This window comes from Aythya marila (assembly GCF_965140915.1).
Source record: "Aythya marila genome assembly, chromosome: W".
NCBI classification, from domain to species: domain Eukaryota; kingdom Metazoa; phylum Chordata; class Aves; order Anseriformes; family Anatidae; genus Aythya; species Aythya marila.
In genome coordinates, this window is record NC_139081.1 from 2220772 (window position 1) to 2247204 (window position 26433).

Here is a 26433-nt window from a genome sequence, read left to right on the forward strand (position 1 = left end):
TCCTAATCCTGTTCTGAGCAGAAATTGCCAATTGTTCTAAATTCTTAAGACTATTTTCTGTGAAAGAATTAGCAGAAAATATTCAATATATTACACTTACGATCTCGGTAAAATACAACTTCATAATCTTGGGTAATTTGTTTCACATTCCAGCAGGCATAAAAATTGTCCGATTTGTATGAATTTATCACAAGCAGCTGCGGGAAGTAAAAATAGATGTAAAAGAGGGTTTGTAACAAGATCCAGGGCGGTATTCATTTAACGTTGGATGCGTAGACTTTGTGTATACTGAAATCTTTCCCCTTTTCTGTCCATTGTTAGCACTTGTTTGGTTTTAATTACACAGAGCTGTGTTATCAGCGATGTGCCACGGATGTTATTCCACTGTGCTGTGACTCTATCAAGAGCTGACATTTGTAGTATTTTTAAATTATATTAGCAGACTTACTAAAAAAAATGGTAACAAAATGAAGAAAAAAACCTATATTGAAGTCGCTGTTGTCACAGATGATGAGGCTACAGTATCTAAGCAACAAAACCCAGCCAGGTGGAGTGCTACGTACCTGCTGCGAGGTTTTTTCCTTTGCTTGTTGCATTGGACAGCTTCTCTGCTGTCGGATTCATTTGTTCTGCTTCGTTCGACAGGTCCAATTAACCACAAAGTGAACCGACAAACCTAAGTGATCCTGTTATCGCAGGTATTCAGTTTGGCCCTTAAAACCACAAGCTCCTGGGCATTAATTCCTTGATCCTGTTTGGAGAGGGGTTTTATGACATTCAGCTTTTCGACAGCTAGCCTGCCTGCTCTGGGATGTGGCACACAGTGCAAATGAAGAAGTCTTCCCCTGAACAGCAGGATTTTGACATCTCATCACTGAGTCATTCTAGTAAATTACTGACAAAAAGAGGACGGATTACCTAAGGCAAATGTTTTTCCTCCATCTCTATGTAGGAATGTTTGCTGTTTCCTAAGCAGGCATATACCACTAGAGGTTGCCATACACCTCGCTAATTAAACGTGAACATCTAACATGAAACGAATTTATGGGGCTAGTTCTACCTTTTTCCTATGCTATTGTAACAGCTCTTTATGTGCATGGCTGTGTGACCCACTATGAACACTTTTCTCTGAGGTTATCTAAAGGGGAAATATCCAGAGGTGGCACAATTTTACCTGTGTCACATTTCATTGATTTCTTTTGCTGTCTGGAGACTTCAGCTTGTTTCACCTCCCGAACCAAACCATTTGTTTTGTGGTTTACTGTGTTTATTATTTGATTATTATTTTATTTTTTTTACTATCGTTTCATCTTATGGGATATTCTCAAATTAAAATATTTATGAAAGCTCTTTAGGAATAAGAGTGCATCGTGTTGCTTTAAACTGCACCTTTTGAGTCCGTTTAAAGACCATTTTTAATCCAGTGTCATCTCGAAGTTTGTCTTGAGTCTGTAGAAACGTTGCATTGCTGCTGCAAGGTATTTGTTAATAATTAGCAGCTGTAAATAGCATCAACTGGCAAATTTCATACTGGCCGAAAAGAAAGCTTTCTGGAGTTAGTGCTAGGAAATACGCATGGCAGGACTGCAAAATGTAGTCCCCATCACAGTGCTCTTTTAACTTGATTTATTCCTGAAGAAATCTCTGGATTTTCTTAATGTGGCTGTGTGTTTTATAGTGCTGCCTGTGAAACCACGTAGCTGGTTTGTTGAAATACGGAGTAATTTGAATCTAGACTCTAATGATTTTACCGACTCCCAGATTAAAACGTGAGCTATAGAAACATTTGCTCTGAAGGTTTTCTTCCATCTTTATGATTTTTTTATCACTTAAATTCGTGCCTTGCTCCTAGGTACCGGTAAACTGCTTGAATGCTTGGCTTTGCAGAAATGAATACTGACTTATTTGCAGAACAAGTTCACTGCTTATCCAAGAACGGGTTCGTTTACAATACAAATATCTGCTGGGATGGTCAGTCTGATTTTTGGGTAGTGCACAATGTCCCTTATTGTAGTGGTCATTGTTCTTGCAGTGTTTTCATTCGTCATCCTCGTAGAATGGCACATCTTTGTAATGCTCCTGAGGTAATTTGATGGAGTGCTAGACCATTTATCTTCCCTTGGTATTGTTTCTGCCTACCTTATTATGGGTCTTACATAATCAGATTGATTTGTCACATTATCAGTTGTTATATTCTGTTATTCTTAAAAGAAGAGGGCGTGTTACTTGCCTCCTCTTTTCCCTAGACGATCAGTCGTTGTTTTTTGTTGTTTTATTTTTTTTATGAATTAGGAACGAGGAGAAAATTAATCATATATTTCATGTCTTCTTGTGTTTGGCAGACTGATGCTGGACTCTGTAATGCATCTGTTCATTAGGTGTGGTACCCTGGCCTTTTTTTCCTGGCTTGCGACTATTTAAAGTGTTTTCTTACTTATTTTATATATAATATATAGGTGAAGTGTTTTTTTTTTTTTTAAATATGTAGGTGAGCTCACTTAACCTAACTTAACTACTTAAAATGAGAGCCAAAAGAAAAGCTGAGGCTGAGAAACACGTTCACATCCCTGCCTTGTAAGTTTGAATCCTATTTGCTTTTCCTTCTGGCGGCTTTTTGAATTTGTCCATGCTAAGGCCCTGTTCAGGTCTGCACGTGGAATTTTTCTGTTTTTATGGCTTTGGGGAGAAATTGAAAGCTCTCCTACCTTCTTCACAAGCTTGATTTCTAAAGCAAGAAAGAAGTGTCAGCGTAGTTTCATGTTTATCATCATTTCCTTGTAGTATTAATGTGTTTTGGGGGATTGGGACTGCGGTTTCATTTGTTTTTTTGCTTTGTCTTAAGCTAAATTTCCCTCAAAAAGCATCTCTTTGTACAGAAGCAGCAGAGATTTTGCATTGGCCAGGCAATTGGTTATTCAAGTAGTCCGGTTTGCGTGCGCCCTACAAAGAAAGGAAAACATTTGTGCAGCAGCGAGACCTGTGATCTGACCTGCTTCTTCAGGCCCACATGAAACTGAAAACTCTGAAACGATTGTGCGAAGGTGATGAAATTAGAACTTAACCAATTGCTTCGTAACATTTCCTAACGGCGGCAATGATGAGATGTAATTGCTGGCTCCGAAGCCGCTAGGCTGCTCGCATGGAGGAAGATAAATCCATTTCTCTCCCACGTGGCTTTTCCAGGCTGCGAGCCTTCTGATTTTCCTGCCTTTTTATTCCCTTTGATGTCCACGGTGCTTTTGGGAAGCCCTTTAACATTCAGCTTCCTCTTTCATTTGAGTATGGCAACGGGACAGTCGGTGCAGAAACCAAGTGAAACCGAGTTACCCAAATCAAAGGCGGTTCTTAAGGAGCAAAACTGGAATAAAAAAAAAAATAAATTGCCAGGTTTCTGCATGAATGCTTCAAAGCTGTTTGGTTTCTAATTTCCTTCTCGCTTGCAAACTTCAGGAAAGGTGCTTCTCATGCAGGAGTCTCGCTTTTAATTGCTAGAATTTCAGCGTGGTCGGCACTGCAGATTTTAAATGAGGCGTGCGAGGTGAGTGAAAGAAAGTAGATGAATGGAATATGCAATATTTCTGGCAAACTCATATTTCTGGCTTTATTGCATCAGGTATTAAATGAGAAAGAACCATGTTTTTCCAATATGAAGGTGCTTCTATTCTGAATTTGGGGGTGTACCTCTGTGACCCTATGAAGCATGATATTGGAAAAGTTTGATTTCAGAAATGGCAGTTCTCAGTACGCAAAGAGCAAGGTAAAAAAAATAAAAAATAAAAATGCCAGTAGATAGAGTCATAGAGGAATAACCTTTATTTTTATTAATGCATAAAAGAAAACTAGTTGCTGTGCCCTTTATTACTCTTCTGTGGGTTATAACAAGGTATTTGCATTGCTCAGAGCTGCGTGGCTTGGAGGATGCTCGGAAACGTGCAGGTTTGCATCGTGCCGTACAGGAGCCTGGACTTCAGCAGCAGTTTCTCAGTGCAACCGCAAGCCTGATTTGTAGGCAAGCCTTTTAAGTTCTGGGTTCAAATTTTAATTGGGCAATTAAATCCCAGTTTACTGTTTCTCTATCATAATATCCAAGCGTCCATAATGGCAAACCCTTGAGAAAAGGCATCTGATCTCACACCGGTGTGTATCAAGAGACTTCACAAGTCACGTTACGCAGTAAGAAAAGATCAAATTCTGCAAAGTGCCCTTGGAATAAACGCCCTGTGGCCAGAGCTGGTAAAATATTGAACCCCCCAAGCATCAGCTTTCCCTTTTTGTAACCAAAAGCAAATGAATCGAGGGCGATGAACAGTTGCACTGAAGCAGTGATTTCTGCCTCTGCAGGCGTTGGGAGGGGTGTAGTCACCAATCCCTGGTTTCTAATAGCGATGTGTAAATATCTCTGCTCTGAGCTGTTTAAGAGTAAGAGGTAATGATTTCCCTTGATTTACTTCTTCATCGCACATAGATTATACCTGTGCTAGAAGGAAATTACCTTAATGAAAGTAATAGAAAGGAACCTAGTCATGCTGTTGCTAAGTTTTCTAAACAAGAGGCGTTTTGTTTTTTTTTTCTAAATCAGAATTACGCTGCCTTTCATCACCTGTGTTCATGCCCTGCAGGCCTGACCGTGCTTTGGGAGACCAGTTGATAGAAACGATGGCATCCTCTAATTCCTGTCCCCTAAGACTTTCTTCAGCTTTAGATGACCTACCTGCAACTCAACTAGCACGTTTGATTTTTTTTGTTGCCTGTCCTTTGCTTTGGTGGCGTTTACTACGTGCTGCGTGCCTTAGATTTTAGCACTAACTCCTACTCGGTATCAAAGGCCACAAAAATGACCGATTGACATTGCCTGGGAAGTCAGAATTAGAAGCCTCAAAGACATTTTGAAGCCTCAAAGACATTTTGCTTTTAATGCTGCTTAACTTTCAGATAGTTTATAGCATGGTAGATTAGGGGAGAGCCGACTTAAATCCAACCTGGATATAAATGATACCCTATTTATGAGAAACTTCTTTATAATGAGATTTACTTTTTTTCCACTCACAGTAGTGTGGTACAAAAACCATCATCCCATTTTTATGGGATGTTCCGAGTGAAAAACGAAGGGCTTTTCAGAAAGGGGCCTTCGTGGTATCCTAGTGTGCCGACTGCGTTTGAGAGATGACATTTGGGGAAGGGAAGATCAAACAACTCCAAGCCACCGAGTCTGAGGTTGGATTTTAATCCGAGGGCTGGTAGCAGAAGATGTGTGCACAGCAGGATACTCAAAGAGATTTTTATATCACCTATGCAGTGTTGGGTCTCTGGTAGTCGCAGCTTGCTCTTGCAGAGTGGATCAATCTTCTACTGAAATCTTTTGCTGACCTGTAAAATGTAGACGTCGTGATAATTCTTGCGTTTCTTGGGGGGAATTCATTGCTACAATTCATGAGGCTTCTGCCGTCTAGGAAACCGTGCAGCACTTCAGCATCTCTCAAGCCGTAAGTCACCGCTTGGCAGAACGTGTGAGTAGTGAGCATAATTCAAATTAGCACAAAACTTGGCCTCAGAACTAAAATTCATTGAAGTCTTGATACCTATTTCACCTGTCACCAGCAAGTCCATCACTAAACCATGTCCTAAACCATCCACATCTCTTAAAAACCTCCAGAATAATGTATTTTGGTTTTTCTTTTTCCCCAGTTTGCGAATTGATCGTGGATTATGTAGTGTGGGTTTACTGCTAATTGCTACATGGCAGGACAAAGCTTTAAAAACGTTCCTCTTTTTAGCAAGTTCCAGAAGGAACAGGCTTACACGTAAATTGATTTCAGCATTTTTCCGTATTTCCAATGAAATTGGACTATTTTCCCATTCAGGGCTAAAGAAGCTGTTTGCACTTTCCACCCGCAGGTAACAAAAACAAACCACCGTGACCAACAGCAAGCCAACAAGAAATCCTCAAAGACAAAAAGGACAGCAGGTTTTGTGACTTCTAAGAGTGGTCTAAAAACTATTGTTGTCCTAGCAGAATTATAGAAACTGCAGTTTTGCTTCTGCAGTTTGTTTTGAATGGAACGTATTTATAGGACAGCGTGCCTTAAAAGAAATAACCAAGTGATTCAAGATGATGACTTGCTTGAACCTGTCTTTTATCTTCAGTTGGAAGCTATTTGGCTCATTAACTGCTCGATTGAGATACAACGTGTACTGTTTCCTTTTTCAGAAGTTTTCTTTCTGGAAAAAAAAAAAAAAAAACTGTCAACTCTGATCTAGATAGATGAATGAGTAGTGAACTTATCAGGATTTACCTGACAAACTCAAATTGGATTCTGGCTGTGAGCAAGCATCAGTATAAAATAATGCAGTCGATTCTAAGTCCTGATTTCTGCTCTTGTATGGCTGCTGCATCTTTCCCATTTTAACTGGTGTCAATATTTACGTGCAGTGCTTTACCAGCTTTGCAGTTGCTCATAGATCTATGCCACATCGATCTATACACATACATAAAGAAATATATATGGATATATAAAGAAATCTTGCTTTTGGACCCCCCAGTTACATGAGCATTTTAGAGATTCGGGAAGGACAGAAAACAGGTGGACGTTTTTGAGTCTGTAAGCCAAGGTTTGTTTCTCACCACCGTAGACTTTCGCCTTATTTTGCATGGCTAAGAAGTAGAATATTGCACTTGAAAGCATCGGACACTTTTAAGTGGAGGGTGAAACTACAGGTACAGAAGAAAGAATCGGGATTTAACAACTTTAATGTGCATCAGGTCTTTGTAACTGGTGGATGACTCAACCTTTTTAATGGTAATGGCCTTCAGCAAGTTGAGGAAAGAACAGGCTTTTAGGTAAAGTAAATACACTTGGATCTGCAACGAATAAATCAATTTGCTGCGAAGCTGTGTAGAGACATGTTCCTGTAACTCGTTAATTGTGCTCTTGGGTCCACAAATAGGTTTCTCCAGATGCCGCGAGTTACGCGGGGCTCAGATTTGGAAGGATCCTGTTGCCAAACAGGATGAAGGCTCAGACCAGCGGTGCTGCAATGCCCACTCTACTCATCATCTGACTGCCCGAGAGCCTCCTCTTCCCCTTTTTGCTCTGCCCCAGCATCTCTCCGGACAGGGATTCGAGGTCTGTGCAGCCTGCAGGGTTGTAGCTGGTGCGGGGATGCAGATGCCTGCTCCGATGCTCATGTAGGAGGCATCTCCTGTCACATCCCCTGTAGAGCCTGTGAATTATCGTAGGTGTCTGGCTGTTTGAGAGGAGCTGTCCCATACCTAGGAGAAAGTTACTGAGAAAGGGGACCAAGGTTTATTGTAGAGGAAAGGGGAGAGAGAACGGTCACAACCTGAAGCCGAAGCTTCCAGCCTGATGGAAGATGACAATTTCTCATGGTCTTGAAAAAATGCCTACGAAAAACCACACGGAAAAGCTTTCGGTCGAGCACTGTCACAGGAGCCCGGAGAGATTGTAGGGTCTCCATCCCTGGAGGCTTTCAAGATCCAACTGAACACAATACACGTAACGTTTAGGTCGTGTGGTTCATCAGTACCATATTTCGTAGCATCCTAAATAGCAGCTGGCTAAACAGAACTGCCCCTTTGCCCAAAATTCAGATTTTAGATCGGACTTTTTCTGTGGGCAAGAAGGCAGCTATGCTTTTGATGGTTGCATTTCTACTGTTCCTAGTGTATGAAACAGCATGGATAACGTTTTAGGCAGAGAATGAATTAAGCCATTCCCACAAAATCGTTGATCTAGTGAGTCAATGTCATCCTCTCTGTAGTATTTGAGTGAGTGTGGCGTGCGTTTTTGTTGCATTTGTCTTTGGGAACACGAAAGTAATGACTAATAGGCTTCCTCAAACACAGGTTATTTGACATGAACAGTAGTAAAAACTTCATAGCACGTCACGACCTTCTCCCGGCACGTATACAGATAGTTCAGGATGCTGACTAACATGTGCTGGAGTTTAATTAGCTTCTACTTTGGTTGTTTTTTTATTAAAAAAAAAATGATTTCATTCCGGCTTTCCCATCGAGTCGTGTTGTAGCACAACTCCCTTTTGAAAGGATAGCGATTAGGATTCTTCCAACCTAGCAAAAGATGAATTTTTCAGATTCTACTGCAGAAACAATATGACCTAAATATTTAATCAGGCTTAGCAAAATTGGCTTTTTTTTTTTTTTTTAATTATTATTGCTGCAGATTAATCTCGTTTCTCTGAGCTAATACATGTGGCGTGTATGTTTTCAAGCCCTTACTTTTTCTCAATAAAGCTGAAGATTTATAACCTTCGTAAAATCTGGCGTGCACTGAGATGAAGATTGTGAATTACTATTATTTAAACATCAAAATCGGGATTTCTTCTTTTGAATCCTGTATATGCAGTTTCAGTCTATATTATATTTACAGAGAGCTTAGTGTTTAGACCGCTCTTCTACACACCCTGCCCAATTTGCTTCGTTTCTGTGTTGCTAAAAAGACGTTGGCCTGGTGCTGTTTATGTTTTTGCCTTTTATATATTTATTTTAAAACTTCGGTTGCCTTCAGTAGAGAAAATATTTACTTTCTGGTTTAAATAAATAAGGATGGAAGTGGCTTTGCATGTTTTGCTTAGTGCTGTTTTCTTGTTCAAGTCTGTCCTTACGGTTTCAAAGAAGGCATATCATGAATTTTAGCACTTGATATTTTTTAACTGGTAATTTTTGCTACATTTTTAGCTGGTGGCTGTAGTCTTCCGTACACCTCTTGAATTTACGAGGCGTTGAAGTTAAAAATTTGAAGTGATGTGATCACCTAAACCGAAATATTTGCAATAAGTAGCAACTGCACAGTTTGCTTTTCTGGTTGTACCGTGTCAGCTGGCAGTCATGTAGGCCACATGTCTTGTTTCTGCTTCGTTGTTCCCTAATGATTTAAGTGTTTCCCATTGACAGATTTTATTTAAGAGTGCTAGAAACTGCGTAGAGCTGCTGGACAGGTCAGGCTTCCTTCCATCCTCTGCATGTGGGAGCTTAGACTGACTCTTTGGCCCAAGAATGGGACAATTTAGGACATGGGATTTTCTTCGGAGAGACATGAAAAAGAGCAGGTTTGGAAGATCTTCAGCAAAGTGTCATTTCTTTGTTCATTTTCTTTATCACTGTGTTTCAAACAATGTCCTCTGAGGACCTCAGGCAGTCAGGGGAGAGAGATTCCCTACAGCTCTACAGAAAGCCTCTGCACCCATTCACATGGGATGGGGCTCTGCTGTCACACCAGCAGCAGCACAGCTCCCCAGGGCTGTAGACATCTAATTCCCACTGATTTTAAAGTGTTTCTTTGCCTTTGCTTAAGTAAAAGTCACCAGAAAGCCTTTACCAATTTCCAGACACTATAGAAAGGACACTTCTATTTGCCTTCATTAGAGCTGCACTAAAAGAAAAATAAAATGCAGATATATTGGGTTTATTTTTGTTGTATATTTATGAATTATGCTTTTTTTTTTTTTTTTTTTTTCCATGGGCTTGGGTGGAAGATAGTGTGTATAAGAACTTTCTCTTGTGTTAGAGATCATGGGAGCATCCTTTTTTGTAACTACTGCTGATCCAGACAAATCGAAAAAGCTCTCAGAAAGCGGAGGACCAGAGCTCCAAAATTACTGGGAGGCTGAGATGAGCAGGTGAGAGTACCCTCAGAGCAGCCGAGTGTAATCTTTCACTAGTCTGAAGATCTATGAGAACAATCTTTTGCCCAGCAATACTGAAGTTTCCCCTCTGCCTTCTCATTTTATACCTTGCCTCTGCGCAAGATGAGGCAACGCCAGGATCAGGGAAGGAATCATTTTCACAAATGCCAGAAACTTGAATAGAAAAATGTTCTCAAGTGTAGTAGTTTACCGGTCTGTTCACTGATGTCAGGTTCTCTGTTTTCTTTTGGAGTATCAAGGTATTTTAGGTACATTTTTATTCAAAAACATGCGTTTTTCATGGTAAGCAAACGAGGCTTTTCTGTGTCGTTTCTGGTGTTTCATTTAGTTTTGTTCTTTCTTTCAATTCCCCACCCACTGTGCCTGGTGGAAGCTTTTGTGCTGTGCTGGAGAAAGTGAAAGACAAACAAGAAACCCCCAAGTAAACGCCCTTGGGAATAAAAGAAACCCTTGGAGATCTCTAAATGCCACTTTCTGACTTTTCTCAGCCATCCTTGACATCAAAGTGCAAATCAAAGGATTCCAGTGGCGTAGCTGAGGAGGGAGTCGGGTGCTTTGACTTGATCCCTGTCAGGTTTGAGCATCTGAATTTATCTTAAAGATGTCTTTATCTTCAAGATGTCATTGGCTTTCCATCTTTGTCATGCTCATTTCCAGCCACTTTGCATTTGGGAATCGTGGATGATCTGATGGAAGAGATGGATTTTTACCAGATTCCTCTAACTGCAGTCTCCCAAGTATTGTTGCTCTTCTGCATTGGTTTCCATCTGAAAATCTGGTGGGATCCTTTTGGTTCTCATTTCACAGTGGCTATTTAATACAAAGAATATTCTTAATTTAAGATTTATGGAACATAGAAGAATTTATTTTTTTACTTAATAAGATTAAACATGTAGAGGATATAGCTATAATAATATTTACGTAGTGAGAAGACATTCAAAGAGTTGTGGTTTTTTGTTTTTGTTTTTTTTACTTTCAGTGCCTCAAAAACAGGAGAGTGAAAGCTTATTGTTATGTAAGGTGAAATGTGTATCCCTCTGACAGCATTGATGGGAAGCAAAGATAAGTGATACTAGAGCGTGTCCTCGATTCCTTGACATTTAAAATTGTAGTCAAAAAAGTTATGGTGGCTTAAGAACTACCTCTTAGCGGCTGCTTCCTCTGCTGAAAGTTAGCATTTCTACAAACAAACTGCCAAAAAGGGTTTCTCAACTTTCTCAGCAAAGGTAGGTGGTTTATTTTAACCCAGTAGTAAATGCTATTTAAACTGAAGCAGTCAGAGAGCGTGGTCCTGATAAAATTTTAGGCTTAAAGGCACACCGACTGTGCCCCAGGATCAACTGTTTGACACTCTTTTCTATGCTGTTCTCAGGTACACAAGTGATTTAGTCTCCTGAGTGTGTTTTAGCTCCACGTAGCTGAGGGATTAGAGACAGAGGATTGTAACCCATGAAACACAGACGATCGGGGTAGAAAATTAGGAGTTTTAACCTATAAAACTAGGAAGTGATGGCTGTTCATTGGGTAAGGATGCTGCGGACTGGAGTTCAGGTGTCTGTTTCTTTATTCTGAAGTCAATGAAAGAGACTCGACTTCAAAAATAACTCGGTCTTCAGTCTCTGCACGTGTAGCTTTGCCAGTTCAGCACTCCAAGGGAATGTCCAAACGGGAGAGATACCCACACCTGGATGGCAGTGGGGCCAGCAAACCTCTGGTAGGAGCATCCTGATGCTTACGGAGATCTGTCTCATCTGTCTCCTAATGTTGAAGGCACTTTCTGGAGGATGTGCCACACACAGTCCCTTGCCCCAGAGTTCCCCTGTGACCTGAGCTATCGCGTACATTTGGGGAATACTCTGTTGGTTTCTTATTGTAAACTTTCTACGTTGTAAACTAGGTTCAAATTCACACGTTTCTATTTTCAGGGCAAACTGAGAGAGGCAAAAGGGCCCAATTACTTGCATCTCTAACGCGTGAGACTTGGCAAATCCCTTTGCAGTACTGACAGAAGCAGCCACGGGCTAGCAGGTCCTTCTGTCTCGTGAAACTGTTGTTTTATGCCAAACTGCTGCGTTGCTCACATAGGCATCTTCCATTGACTCTTGGCACGCAAACCTCGTTGGACGTGAAAACGTGAATTAGTTTTCTTAAAGGAAAATTCCTCTCTTTCTGTTTTTTCTCCCTTTACCCTTGTCTTTCAGTTATACCTGCCGCCACTTGCGGAGATATGTATATGTCTTGGACAAACTGTATTTCCCCCACTCTCACTGCTCTACGCTGCAGCATTGCTTCTCGACCCTCAGTGACAATGGAGAGGAACTCTTGTCTTTAACTTGTTCTCACATTCTCAGATCCTATGCTTCCAGGTTGTTAACCTCTGCTCTCCGTTTACTGCATGCTGCATGCTCTGTGACTGATCTGTGCATGTTCGGACTTCATGCTGGATAACGTGAAATGGCACTGGGGATGGTTTGTGTCTATGGCATCGTTGGTATGTATCCTAAAAAGGGTGGTAGAAGTGGAAGTTTAATTATCTTTTTGTGTTTTTTTTTGGTTCAGAATACTTTATCTGTCATCAAAAATCGAACCCCACTTCTGGAATTAACGCGTGGCCCTCAGGAGTTTTAAATCCTTTTTATGTTAGAGTGCAAATATCTTAATCCTCGACTGTGACATCAGGGCTGTGAGCTGTGATTCACACAGCTTTCACGCAGTTGTGTAGTTTGCTTGGAATTAGGCTGACATGGAAGTGTCTAACACTTCCCTGATGCCCAATTACTTCAGTAATAATATATATAATTTGTTTTTCGAGAATGAGGATGAACGTTTCCCTCAAATTCAGTAAATTGTCACGGCACTTGCAGATCCCTCTTAATTTATCTTTTTTTTTTTTATATGCCTTATCAGTTTTGATTAAGCCAAAGGAGAGGAGTGTCAGCCCAAGCTAACAATATAACATCGTGTTCATGATGCAGAACTGTAGATGCTCCATAGAAACTGTAAAAGAAGGGGAATTTAAAAATCAATTCTACTTGGGATAGGATATTTCCTCTAAGATGTTTATTCCAAGTAAAAAAAAAATTAAGTTTTAATGTTTCACTTCTGATGCTATGGACAATGAAATATTTTAACCGAAATGCCAGAAGCTTTAGGAAAACAAGTTAAAAAATTGCATGACAAAGTTGACGAGAAGATGGAAAGCATCCAGCCTGGAAACGCAGCTTCCCAGCTAAGCCAGCATACAATAGCAGCAGACCACACAGTAAAGCTAAGTAAAACCAGCTTGATTGTCAAGCAAGGAAAATACAACATGCGAGCTGAAATAGCTCTGCTGGTACAAAAGACATTTTATAGTAGTACTTAATGATGGAGAGTTACACTGAAGGATCTCAACAGGAGATGAAAATCTAGCTGTCCCGAGGGGCTTTCTCCGGATTAATTCGGAACAGGGATACAGTATTTAAGTAGGAAAAAAAAAAAAAAAACACATAAGATCTCACAGGCTTTATTTTAAAATGAATAATAATCGTGAGGGCAGTGCACACCAAAATCTTGTTAAAGACGGGATGTTTTTACATGTAGGAATATCCTGAAAACGTGAAAGAAAGAGATGTCTTAATTATCTCAGCTTGTTTAAATGAAACTTCGGTGCTCTGTGCAATGGAAAGTCTACAAAATTCTGTTGGCAAATGCCTCCTTAGGAGGCTACGTGCTACACCATCCTTTAAAAGACTGGAGATGAAAGCCCCAATTACGGCTAAATCAGGTGGATTTCACGTGTAGTCCTTCACCTGCAGACGGCTGACACTTTCTGCTCCTCTGTTAATATTCACGTCTTCTGAAATGTCTTTGGTTTGCCTGGTGGCTTGATTTATGAAATACAGCATCGATAACCACAGACTCTTATTTCCATATAGCAAGCTCGTGAAGTTTTTAGAGCAGAAAACAAAAAAAGGAAAACATACATACAGCAGTTTTTAGTAGATAATTGTGGTTTGGGTTTTTTTTATTGTTCTGATTATGTATGATTAGAAAATTCAAACAACTTCCAGAGTTTGTACCCAGAAAGATTATCTGCATCAGGCTGGAATTGGTGTCAAATATAGTGGCATAATTAGAGCTGGGAAACAAAAAAAAAAAAAAAAAAAAAAAAGGTGTTTTATGTGAATCTGTGCATGCATCCTGTATTAACCGCAGTGCTTTTTCACCCTGTGAACGACCTACTTGTAATTTACGCATTCCATCTCTCCTCTGAAGGCAGGACAGTAATTAATGACGATGATTTACAAATTGCAACCTTCCCGTTGCACGCCTTTCTGCGGGACTGCTGGTAAAAAAGCGTAAGACTTTTGCCTTGATGAGTGTTGTTCAAGCTACTACGGATTTGTGCAACACACGGGTCCCCTGTCAAACCTGCAGACACATCTGGTGGCTTTCTTCTAAATTTTGAAGCAGAGGAGAGACGATGCCTATTTTACGGTGCATTAACATAACGTAAATACCGAAAGTGGGATTGTCATCTGTCACTGGTGATGTGGAATGTGTTCGCTCCCTCATACCTGTTGAATTGCATGCTCGTTGTGTGATGTTTTAATGCTCGTGGGTGTTCCTTATTTTGTTTTAAACCTGTGTTCAAGCTGCAGTCAATCCCAGGAAATCACTTCTTGAAAATGAGACGGGCTTAGCGCGTGTACTAGCAGCTAACGAGCAATGATTTGTTTTGGGATGCCGAACAAACGAAGGATGCTTTTATTTTCAGAGCTAGCTCGACATGGTGTGAAAGCAGGAAATACGGTTTTGCTGAGCTTCGTAAATTGAGGAAACATGTTCATGAAGCTGCAGAGCAAAAGGAAAAATTACATGGGTTCATGTGAATTAAGTTTTTTTTTTTTTTTTTTTTTTTTTTTCCCGGGGAAGAAAGGCAAAAAGAAACGCGATGTCAAATTTGCACGGTTTATCCGTTTTGCATATCTTTTATTACTTAATGCTAGGTTTGTGGGAACAGCAAAACATATCTAATAAGATTTTAATCCCCCCCCCCCATCCTTTCGGAAGTGTTTTGGCACGTTGTCTGAAGCCTGTAGCGGATAAGCTTTGCAACCATGTTCCTCCCATGCCATCAGAGTCAATGGAATTATGCAATTACTTTAATTTAAGAATGTGCAGTCTTTGCGGGATCAGGGCCTTGGAGGTTAGCTTTGAAAAACACTGCTGATTACCAGGAATGTTTCTGTAGCTGCAGTGCGATGGCGAAGCACTGCTTAAAGCCAATTTGTGTTCGTTATCCGGTTTCAAACTTTTTTTTTTTTTTTTTTAACCCCAAATGGGAGCTGGGGGGGCTGGATTCCAGGGACGTATAGACCGTCCCGCGTCATGATGCAGGTTACTGGCCCGACCTCGAGTACAAACAGGAAAGGTGTCCGAATATTGTCCTTGAAAAGAGCGAAAATGAATGAAAACATTCGGGAGTCTGACATGTTTTCGTTGGCTTTAGTCTCTGCAGGGAAGATTGGGAGAAAGAGATGAGTATAAACGCAACTGAGCTCTGCCTTCTGCTGCTGTAAAAGGGCTGACAAGTCAACGAGAGGAGCAATATTTCTTTGACTTCAGGATCTTTTAATGGAAAAGGGTCCAGTTGGCGTGACACCTTTGGTATAAAGTCCCCCCCAGCAGCGTGGAGCAGGCTTTGGTCCACGGTTGTGGGTGAAAACCAAAAGGCTGTAATAAATTGCTGGGGGCAGATGAAATTGAGTGAGATGGAAAGGGTTTCCAAAGGTGACAAAATGTCACTTTTGCAGGAAAATTAGGCTCTTAAGTGCTTAACATCCTGCTGAACCCGAGGCAGAGTTGCTTTGGAAGATGAGACCCGTGGCTCCCCCAGTCACGGGAATTACTGAAAATCTTTATTAGTAAATAACTCAGGAAAAAAAAATCTGCGAGAGAAGCAAAGTAATTTGTGATGGAGTCATTGGACCTTATCTAAAAACCTTTGAAATCTTAATAAGTTTTGGCAAATGGCTTGTTTTTTTCTCACTTTTTCTGCATAGCCTCGTTTACATCGTAGGTTTCAACTGCTCTCTGCACGCTCTGCATCCACCAAGCCAGAAGGCTGATGAGAACATCATTGGTACCCATTCAGGAATTTCAATCCCATTGCATTATCATCGTGTATAATTATGGGTTGGTTGGGATTGATTTTTTTTGGAGACGTGCTGTTATTCATCCAGCTTCTAACGTCGAAGCTGGAGATTACACGTTTTCATGTCAATTGACAAAATCTTTCTCTACAGATACCTCTAAATCAACATTTCTTTAAAAAAAAAATAATCATCATGACGAGTTTTACTTTGAGTAAAATCATCAAAGCAAAAAAAAAAAAAAGACAGTTAAGCTAATATTTCTTTGAGTTACTACAATTTAACGTTTTACTGCTTTTTGATTGTGATTTTTTTAGTCAGCTGCTGGTGATTTTCTTGAAGAGTTTTTTTTTTTTTTTTTTTTTTTTAATTACGGAAAGATCACTTCACACTCAACATCGAGTGACTTGGCAGAAGGAAATTGTTTATAAATTCCTTGCAAATTATTTGTCTGCGTGCTGCACAGCCTATTGATCAAGAAACCAGTGAGATATAAAATCGATGCTGCGGGTACGTGGTGGGTGAGAAACACAATCTCAAAATACAGTTCGAGTGGCTTTTCATCAAGTGGCTGCATGTCTACTGGAAACTTCTGCACTGGTTTATTAACTCCAATTTAGAACAAGATATTGAGCAGAGTTTTTAGGGAATTAGTGATCAAGGAAAGGAAAGGATTGCTGATACCAAAAGGAGATGAAAAGGTAAAGAAAGTCTCTAGTAAGGGGCCCTTCTGTTCAGCATGCACAAGTATAGTGCACTCCAGTAGCTGGAAATTGAAGCCCAACCAATTCAGACTCGTTCACATTTTCTACATGGCGGATGATTCATTGGAATAGTTTAACAGGGGTTCTGGATTTCCCAAGATTGGACTTTTTAAATGAGATTGGATGTTTTCCGAAAAGATACGGCCAAGTCCAGCCGCAGCTATTGGACTCGGAGAAGGAAAATGCAGAGGGAATTCCTACGGTTTGTGTCAGACTAGCAGATCAAAGTGGCTTCTTTTGGCATTAAAAATCGGAGTTACAGGCAGCTTGCCACGCGGGATTTTGTTATTTTGTTTGTCTTACGGTTTTTGTTAAAAGGCTTCGTGCTGATTTAGAGTTTTCCTGTTGATCCGAACGCTGTCGTCCCAGGTACTGCCCCCCAGGTGAACGGACCCAAATAGTGCAAAACAGCACAGGCTACCAAAGCACTGCATCCTCCTGCGTAAAAAACAGAAATAATCATAAGAATTAATTTTTTAAAAGGGAAAAAAATGCCAGAGCCATGCTCTTTCTATGTAGTATTTTCTTTATTTCTTCCACCCTGGTAAAAAAAAAAAAAAAAATTATCACGGGCATGGTCTAGATGCATTCTGCCACATTAGCATGTGAAACTCAAACGCATCCTGATCAGACAAAATTATTGTTAATTGAAGGCTTATGCGCCCGCATTCCCATGAGATGAAATTGGACCAAAATTACTTTCACACGTTGCCATTGGAGCAATATGTTCAGAGACTTGGGGGGGGAGTTGCGTTCATACGTAATGTCTGGCAATTAATCAGGATTGGGGAGGGCATCTTGATAAAATATGTAAACAAGCTATTGTCTGGGGACTAAAATGAGAGATGTCCTATAGCTTGCCGAAAGAATTCAGGAGAACATTAATAAAAATGAATGTGAAACACTACCAAAAATGAACGTCAGCCTGAATGACGTTGAACGGCTTATAGCAGAAATCAGAATTTATGCTCGTGTAAGGCAATCTGCTGCTCAGCCCCAAAAACTTGCCCTGAGTTTTACTCCTCTGTAGTATCTGCTTGATCTTCCTAGGGTGCAGAACATCGCCTCTCCAGCAGCTTCGCTAAGACCTTGTCGCTGGCAGCCTGCTCTTTGTTTTGTCCAGCCAGGTGATGCATTTTCATCTGTGTTGCTTTCCCAGCCAGCGTTGCTTGAACTTCGGCGGGTGAAGGCAGCTTGGTAAATTGTGTAATGATTGCCTAAATATAGAGGATTATTCACTTGGAAAATAACAAACACGTGTTGCTGATTCAAAACATCTTCTGATTCGTCAAATTCAAGCGCGGATTCTCACCAAAGCTACGTTTTGGCTAATGCAGAAGTAGTCCCCTTCATCATGAGCTCTTGTTGCAAATCAACAGGCTGTGGCTGTGATTCCAGGACTCATTCTGTTCGGATGAAACTAGTGGAAAGTGCTGGCTGCAGCTCGCGTATACCCTGATAATTGTGATTAAGATGTTCCAACCGGAATGCCTCAAGTTAAGCATCAAAATTTATTAATTTTTTTTCCTCTGAGTAGCGTGGATTACTTACTTCCTCCAGTGAAATTGAGACCCAAATGTTTAATCCACGCACATGGATGCCTAGAGACATTTTTGGGTGTCTACCTGCACTGTGAAGAGCTTTACAGACTTAAATATTTCGAGGAACTTTGTAAACCTGAGTAGCAAATGATTCATGAGCACCCCAGACGAACGATGGAGCAAATAAATGTCAAGAAATCGTAGCTATCTCTTGGAGATGAAGATGAAGGTGGTCGAAGGATTCAAACGATGCTGAAGGTTTGGAAACTGGCATCCAGATCGGTTCAGACCGATTTAAATTACCCAGAACATGCCAGTTTGGCAGAATTAGTAATATTATAAGAACTGTTCCTTGCATTCATTTTGTTTCCAGCTTTTAATGAGAGCATCCAACAGTAAGAACCATCATTTCCTCTTGCCTTTTGGTAACGCCACTCCTAACCACAGCATGTTTGACTGAGAAACGGGGAGGTGGAAAAAAAAAAAAGTCAGTTCTTCACTTCTAATCCTCCGAAGGCTTGATTTTTAAGTTGTGTGAGGAGGTTTTGGATCCCCGCGGCACGGCAGGATGGAGGGGCTGAGCGCTGCGAGCTGTGCCGAAGTGTTTTTCTTCCGCCGTGTTTGCCCGCTGGAAGTTGTGAGAAAACGTTGATGAGAGTGCTCCCACTGCCTCAGCCGCAGATCAGAAAAAAAAAAAGAAAAAAAAAGAAAAAAAGAAAAACAGTGGGAGAGGAAAATAAGAACAACCACAACTGGTTTCCAAAGATGACTAATCCTGCAGCCCCACTGTAACCTCCAGGACAGTGATTAGTGTTTGGCTTGTCTTCTAAATGCTGGAAAAGTTTTCTGGGGCATCAGCCTAGCTGAAAACGAGTTCAATACGTCTACATTAATGCAAGGAGATTATTTTAAGTTTCCATTTAATGTTCCTGCCTCGTGTGCTCCGTTACTCTGAATACTTCTGGGTGCGTAATGCACGGTATCGCGTTGCATCTGTATTCCTTATTAGTTAACAAAACCTTTTTTTATGGAAGAAGAAAATCCAATTTTGTGGGGAGGATAAAGGAAGGTGCATTAAGGGAAAGAGACCCATCAGGGCAGCCTTAGCGTCAGGAATGGTGATAGGATTTTTGGCCATCAGTTGGTGCCATTTCAGCCACTGCAGTCGTGATTGCTCCTTGGTTTTGCAGAGCAGTTTTTAAGAGAATTCAACGTAGATGTGTTATTTTTCTCCGTAGTGCACGAAGATGCACGTCCTTGGAAGGCTTTCAAACTGGTGTTTGCCTAGCAGAAATGAAAAATTGGTCATTTTACCCAAAAAAATCAGACTTTTTAATGTTGTATTCTCCCAATTAATCACCAAGCCATCCTCTTGCCGCTGTAGGATTTCACCCTGAAATATATTTCCTATACTTTCCAGGATGTTTTGTAGTGTAATTGTGGCTTTGTGGAAGTGTCTACGTGGACTTTATATCCCATTGTCCTAGAGTTTGTATTTGGGTCCCATGCTCCTGCTCTGTCATTTGCTTCCTAAGGTGGATTGGGCATTAACATCCTGGGAGGGCTGAACTTGCTTTTTGTACAGTATAGAAAACAGTTGGTGATGCTAATTCTCTTCTTGATCGTGTTTCCTTTGTCTTTGAAAAAGCACATTTTAGGGAGGACGTGTTTCAGGAGTTGGGGAGGATTTTTCGGCTGACAGAGGCAGAGGGAAATACCCAAGGGGATAAGATGCATGAATCTGAGTGGGAGGTAAAGCGCGAAAGCCCAACCTCTTTTCTCTGCGGGAATGAGGTTAATTTCCAAATAGATTGGAGACAATGTAAATTTAATTACCGAGCGACTTGAGGGACTGGGACTTAAATAAAAAATAAAAAATAAAAAAAAAAAAACACACCACGTTGGTTCTCAAGATGGAAAAATATTGCACAACTGCAAGTCTGCTGAAATGAATCATTAAATCAAATCCGTATCAATTTTCCCACCGATCGTGGGGGTTGCATGTGCTTGTCAAAGGGCAATAAAATAAGTTCTCTTTAGGATGTGAAACGCAGTAACGAACAAGGTTCTTTAGGATGTCGGGGTATGTGGGAAATAACCTTTTTCTATTGAAAAAGTAGGGAACAAGAACTTTGAAGCAGTACCTAAAATAAAATCAGCTTTCTCTTACATAAGGGTTCTTCATGCCCATATTTCTAAATCTTACTCAAAATTATTTAAAATCCTATTTAAAATCTTACTAAATCATATTTCTAAGTCTTGTTGGTAATGTCTGCAGCACCTTTTAAACTCGAGAACAAAAATGAAAGAACAGGCAGATTACAGCGAAATGTGATTAATTTTTAGCTCTGTCAAGGTTGGGTCATGAAGTGCGGGTAAGGTGTACTTTTTGCTAAAAACAACGACTTTTCGAAAAGGTGGAGGGAAAGTCGAAGGCTGAGCTCCTTCAGTAGAGCTGACAAACCTTATCCTGCTACGTGCTGCAGGGATTTTGATGGCATGGGTTTGTCGTTTCTGCGAGAGGAGTATCAGCGATGGAGGCAAAAGCTGTGCAAATTCAGGACTCCAAACATTTTCCTTCTTTAAAGGGTTCCGGATGGATCTGTTCCGTTCCTGCCATCTTCCTGCTACGACAAGGGGTATGCAGAATTTCAAACCGGCTGCAATATATCTCCCAAAATGTTGTGTAAATGCTACAGGCTGCATTATGTTCTTGATACGTATATGCTGCGCTCAGGGGAGTGCGTAGGGGTTGCGTTTGTAACCACTACAGGTCCTTGCTCTACCATTGCACAGGTTGTTTTTCTCTTTTATGTTTTTCAAGAGCCATAGAACAAGGCAGGGAAATCGCTCAGCTCCCCAAATTCACCCCAGCTTTCAACTGGCAACGCTAGGAAGGTCAAAAAAACACACGGAAAATGAAGCAAACGAAAGGCGCCGCAGTTATTTTCCAACAGAGGAACGGGCGTGTGTGCTGCTGAGGGGCTGCAGCTGCTAAAAAGTCTTCGAAAGGAAAAGGTTGAATAACAGGAATTAAGATTTTGCACGTTTATATCATAAATTCACACAAAGTCAACGAAGGGGATTGATGTTGGCACTACAGTGAAGGATATAGACCATTTTTACTTGTGATACTTCTTTCTGAAGTACGTTGTTATCCTTTTACAGGAAATGTTTAGTAATAGGGATTGTACTTAATCTTGGTCTCAGTATCGAGAACTATTTAATATACTACTTTATTTGATGTTATCCCGCATTTTCCCTATTTTTTCAAGTAGTAGCACCTTTATGTGCTTCTGAAAACTTCCTACGCATTTCTCTTTTGAAGCGTGTCTATCTGCGTGTCCGTGCTATTTGCACAAAAGTGGGATTTCCACCAAACATCTCTTGGAAGGTCTCTCTTGGAAGGTCTCTCTTGGAAGGTCTCTCTTGGAAGGTCTCTCTTGGAAGGTCTCTCTTGGAAGGTCTCTCTTGGAAGGTCTCTCTTGGAAGAAATGGTGTGTAGCTGTTACAAGTATGTACACACTCATGTTATACAAAGTCAAGTAGTGGGATTTCATGATAAATTACCATGCATTTTTCATGTCAAGTTGTATTCTCTGTTCCTTCCAACATCTTTCATGTCCAACTTGACTTACGCAGAAAGGAATGCATAACTAAAATTTTTAAATTGCCCAGAAATTCTGTATTTGCTGGTTTCCTTGGGAAACCTACTTTGCAAACCTCAGTCACTCAAATGAAGATTTATTTTTTTCGTGTGGCTGGAGAGAATGATTTTGGATCGAAACCAATCTCCTTCCTCTTGGGAGGCAAAGGGTGGGAATAGTTAAATACAAATTTTGAAAATTTGTAGGTTTTGTACCAAGAAGGAGCATCCTTCTGAACAGCTGCCTGGTGAAATCGTAGGGGTACAAACCGTCTCTCTGAATTCAGCTTGTTAGTAGCAGCTCAAACCACCTCTTCTTTATTTTTGTGCACAACTGCAGGTGTATGAAATATGTTTCAGATGTGGTTCAAACTCGACTTTTGAGCCAAAATCGCTGTTGCTCTGTAGGTGGAGATACTCTGCTAAAGTGGGTTGTAACGCGTTGTCAAATCAAGATACTGTGTTTACACATTTCTTACATAAAAAAAACAAAATATATATATATATTTTTTTATCGCTTCTTCCTTTTTTTGTGGCCTCAGGGCACGCTGAACGCATGCCATCAACCAAGACAACAAATGTTCGTATCCTTAATTACTGATCTTAAATTCCTGTGGTGCTCACGAGCCTATCTCAGTGGTTCGCAAATAACAAAAAGTGGTTCGCTCCATAAAAAGCAAAATCCGCCTGGCTTTGAATTTATAAGCCATGCTTCATCACGAACAATTCAGAAGTTATCTGCAGATGCAGGTGCAGAATCTGTCAAATTTTCTTCCCGTGTAGGGTTTTAGAAGCCTAGAAAAAAGGCGTTGCTCCGCAAGAGACGATCCGTGCATTGAAGATGGAGCACTCCTTAACGGTGAGGTGGATGGTCTGGTTTGGGACTTTGTGTCTTAGTGTGAAGAGGACTGCTAGCAATGCACGTATGCTGATCTTTGGGAGTCTTTTAATTCCTAATGTGGATCCAGGTTCATTTCCATGAGTACACAGCAATTTCCTTTGGAAATGCAGCAGTGACCCCAGTGCATATGTGTGCACACGGTGCATTTAAACAAACCAGCATCAAGTAAAAGTTGCTCAAAGGATAAAGATTTGTCCTTAGCTTGCATGGCAGCGATGTTTCTTTCATTTTCTTCTTGTCGTTTCATTGTTCGGAGTCTGTGTTTTTTTTGGGGGGAGGAGTTTTGCTCAGCCTGCTTTCTCCAGCAATTTCCTCTGATTCTCACCCACAGAGCTTTGTCCTAATTCAAGACAAATGTCTTCTCTCGGCAGAAGTGAATTAAGAGCGAGCGGATGAAATGGAAGAACTGTAAACTCGGTTGTCCATTCGGTTTTCATATAAAATATTAACAGGACAAGCACGGGGAACGCTGAAAGGAAAATACATTCATGCCTTGAGACTCCTATGGCAGATTTCAGGGCCGTTGTGCTAGGAATGAACCTTATAATCAGTTCGACCCTTCCTGACTTTTACAAACACTCGCTGCAAATGAAACTCCGGGCTTACTTTTGTAAATATTTACTTCGGTCTCACCAGCTCAGATTCCTTGCTTCCATGTTTCTTCTGGTCTCATTGTCTTTCTGGTTCCCTTTTAACAGGAAATCCTGTTTGCTAGTGCGAAACCTCCATTACGGGTTCAAAGCTGCTTCTGAATTTGCTCATATACTTTCGTCCCAAGCGTGTGTGGCTTTTCTGCTTTTAGGAATAGGAAAATTTCTTCTTCCTTCCTCTGGGAGGCAGAATTCATCATGTCTTCATAGCACATCAGTTGGAGATCTCTGCTCGCTTGTAAGCAGTGGCAGATCCAAGTATACTCTTTAAAATTCACGAGAAGCTTTTGCCGTGAACTAAAGATACCTTAAAGCGCTTCATCTATTACGATCAGGTTTAGGACTGTAGAATTAAAAGAGTGGTCTGCAGTGCTTGCTGTTGAACAGGGAGACAGGAATGAAAAAAAATGGAAATCATTTGGTTACCCATACTGCATTAAAATCAGTTGCGGTGCTTTGGGATTTGCCCAGCAATAGCAGGCGGCTGAGTCACACAGGGTATTTCCAAAGAGACACAGGTTTGTCTTTTTGAGGAGGCCCTAGAGAAGTCAGAAAAAGCCTGACCACTGAGCTGAGGGTCCGTACGTGGCAATACCAGTCCAACGTGGATGTGCCTTTTGCTCCCAAAAAGCGCTTTTCATTTCTTGGGCCTTTAAACACTCGGTGGTGAATAAGTCCATCAGCGGTGACTGTACGAGTCATCTTCCTTGCGGAGAAGACCTTTGCGGAGGTTGCACGCCCTGAGTTTGTTGCCCGTGCATCATCTCCACGAGTCAGATGGACCCTAGTGGTAAGCGTAGCAGAGAGTTTTTCGGCAGAAATTTCATGTCACGCTTCAGTTTTACAAGGTTAGAGAAAGATACGAAGTATGTTACTACGTTCTGCCTAGTGATTTGTTGTCTTCATCGCTCAGCTTCTGTTACCCGGGAGCCTACATCTGCCAGGCATTAGAGTGAACAAGAGCAGTGCCTGCTTCCAGTGCTTCCCCCTGCTCTGAGCCCATCTCCTCTGCGGCACCGATCGGCACCTCCACCCAGTATGCTGCCCTGCAAGGCATTTTGAGTTCTCCATGGCTATTTTCACACATTTCCATTTGTCTGACATGACAGCTTGGGTAATTCAAATGCAAAATGCCTCAAGGTCTCTTCAATAGGCATGGGCATTTGGGGACTTAGTGATTTTTCTCCATTCGTTCATGTTAAATGGATTTCTCCCAGGGCGTAGTTCCTAAAGTGCTTACAGATCACTTCTCTAACGCCCATAGAAAGTCTGCCGAAGTGCCAGTACTGCATCTGCCCAGGCACAGTTCTTCCATGCTGGCCTAGCGATGCATTTATTGCGATTCAGGTGAAGCAGTATGCTGCATTTGTTCTGACATGACCTTCCACGTGTTACCAACTTTCTAATGTTATATATGGAGTGGTAATTCGTGTCGAGAAGATGGTTGATATTAATAAAGAAGGGGGAAATGTGGGAGTGTGGCCATGGGGGTCGGCAAGCCCCGTGGTTGATGGTAACATCAGACTGTTAACAAGGAGGCCATCAGGAATATAAAAGAGTTTAGAGGGAACAAAGAAGGGTGATTCAGGAGACTCCAGGCAGTCTCGGGTTTCTTGTTCTCCAGCTGTTAAGGCATTGAAGTTGCTGGGGGTTTGCTGTTGCTGTTATATTCAAAGTTGTTTGACCAATGAAAAGCTGTTTTTGAAAATGTAATAAATATTGTATAATAAGTTTGTTAATCAAACCGGTGGGAAAGCTTGTGGGGGCTGTGACAACCCTGTATAGCTGGAGAGTTTCCAGCTGCCCATCCTGATAAGAACATGTATAGTGCTTGCTCAGCAAGATCGCAACCCACAACGCAGAGTAAGACTACGGCCTTCATCCTCACGACCACCAGGAGGTCCGAGACGACCCCCTAGCAACAGCACGCTCAACCGCAGGACATACCAGGATATGCCACGTACACCCCGAACAACCAAGCTATAAAAGGGGGACTCTGGCGGGGGTGAAGTGTGCGCCCTTGGTGGAGCGGAGACTCCCCGGCCGCCCAGCGCTGTTTTGCTTGCTTAATAAATTTGGCTCTGATAAAGATTATTCTGAGAGTGGTTTGGTTCCTACCACTTATTACAATTTGGTGCCGTGACTCGGATGCAGGTCATTTTGGTCTGGGATCCGAGCTCGGGGGGGCGCACCATCTTTGGATGGCCCTCAGGTGACCGATCCCTCGTCCAAATTCTGTACATCTGAACTCTAAATTCAGGCAAGCAGGCAAAAGAATCCTGCGGTACCCCATAATTTTTGTGCACGAAGATCCGAACGAAGACTCAGGATTGAGTGAGTATTGATAAGCGGTGCCATTTGGTCGGGGTGGGTTTCCTGAAGTGCGACTGAATGAGACACTCCTGGGGAGCGAAGTGAGTGCGGACCCTCCTGTAGTGTGGTTCCCATTGCCCGCGAAGGCGTGGGCCACAAACGAGGGGAGTGTGTGTGTGAATGTAAGGAGGCACTTTGGAAGATGGGGCAGCAGAAAAGCAAGCCTTCTGACCCCATGGGTGGCCCTAAGGTAGGGTTGCCCGCTATACCGACAGAAAGTCCCTTAGGGTTGATGATTGCCTGTTGGGATGACTGGCCTTCGAGACAAGGCAAGATGAGAGAAAAGATGGTATATTACTGTATGCAGGTGTGGGGAGGGAAACAAATAAGAGGAGATCACCTGTACTGGCCCGTTTTGGGGTCCTTTGAGGATTGGGTTTGCCAAGCTCTAAATATATATGTGAATTCCAAGGAACCTTTCAGTTCAGAAGAAAGCGAATATGCCGGTTTATGGATAAGATCAGATACCCGGACTTATGTATTTACCCTAAAGGAAAAGGGTCAAGAGAATCCCAGAAGGAAGACTAAGAGTCCTGAGGACCCCCCGTTGTCCCCTCCTCCCTATGTCCCTCCCGCTCCTGCACCGGACCCTATCCCTCCTCCTTCCTCCCCCCCCGCACCTTCCAAACCCTCTAGACACTGACCTGGACTCCCTCAGTTCCCTTGGGGAAAATCGAAAAGTAACTAGGAGTCAAAGTAGAAAAAAGGGGCAGTCAGAAGAAGGGCTTTACCCCTTA

General features: G+C 41.6%; 1 protein-coding gene across 3 annotated transcripts in view; it reads left to right on the top strand.

Moving 5' to 3' along the window:
• LOC309889390 (dymeclin-like) overlaps positions 1-25506 on the top strand; it is an 85094-nt gene extending 59588 nt beyond the window's left edge. The window contains exon 15 of one of the 3 annotated variants that reach the window (XM_082782195.1): positions 24237-25506. In XM_082782195.1, the coding sequence (XP_082638321.1) occupies positions 24237-24279 (43 nt within the window). In that variant the 3' untranslated portion in view covers positions 24280-25506. Of the gene's footprint in view, positions 1-645; positions 671-12050; positions 12155-24236 lie in introns of those variants that run through there. The other 2 variants (XM_082782194.1, XM_082782196.1) reach the window with 2 other exon arrangements.
• Positions 25507-26433: the final 927 nt, after the last annotated feature.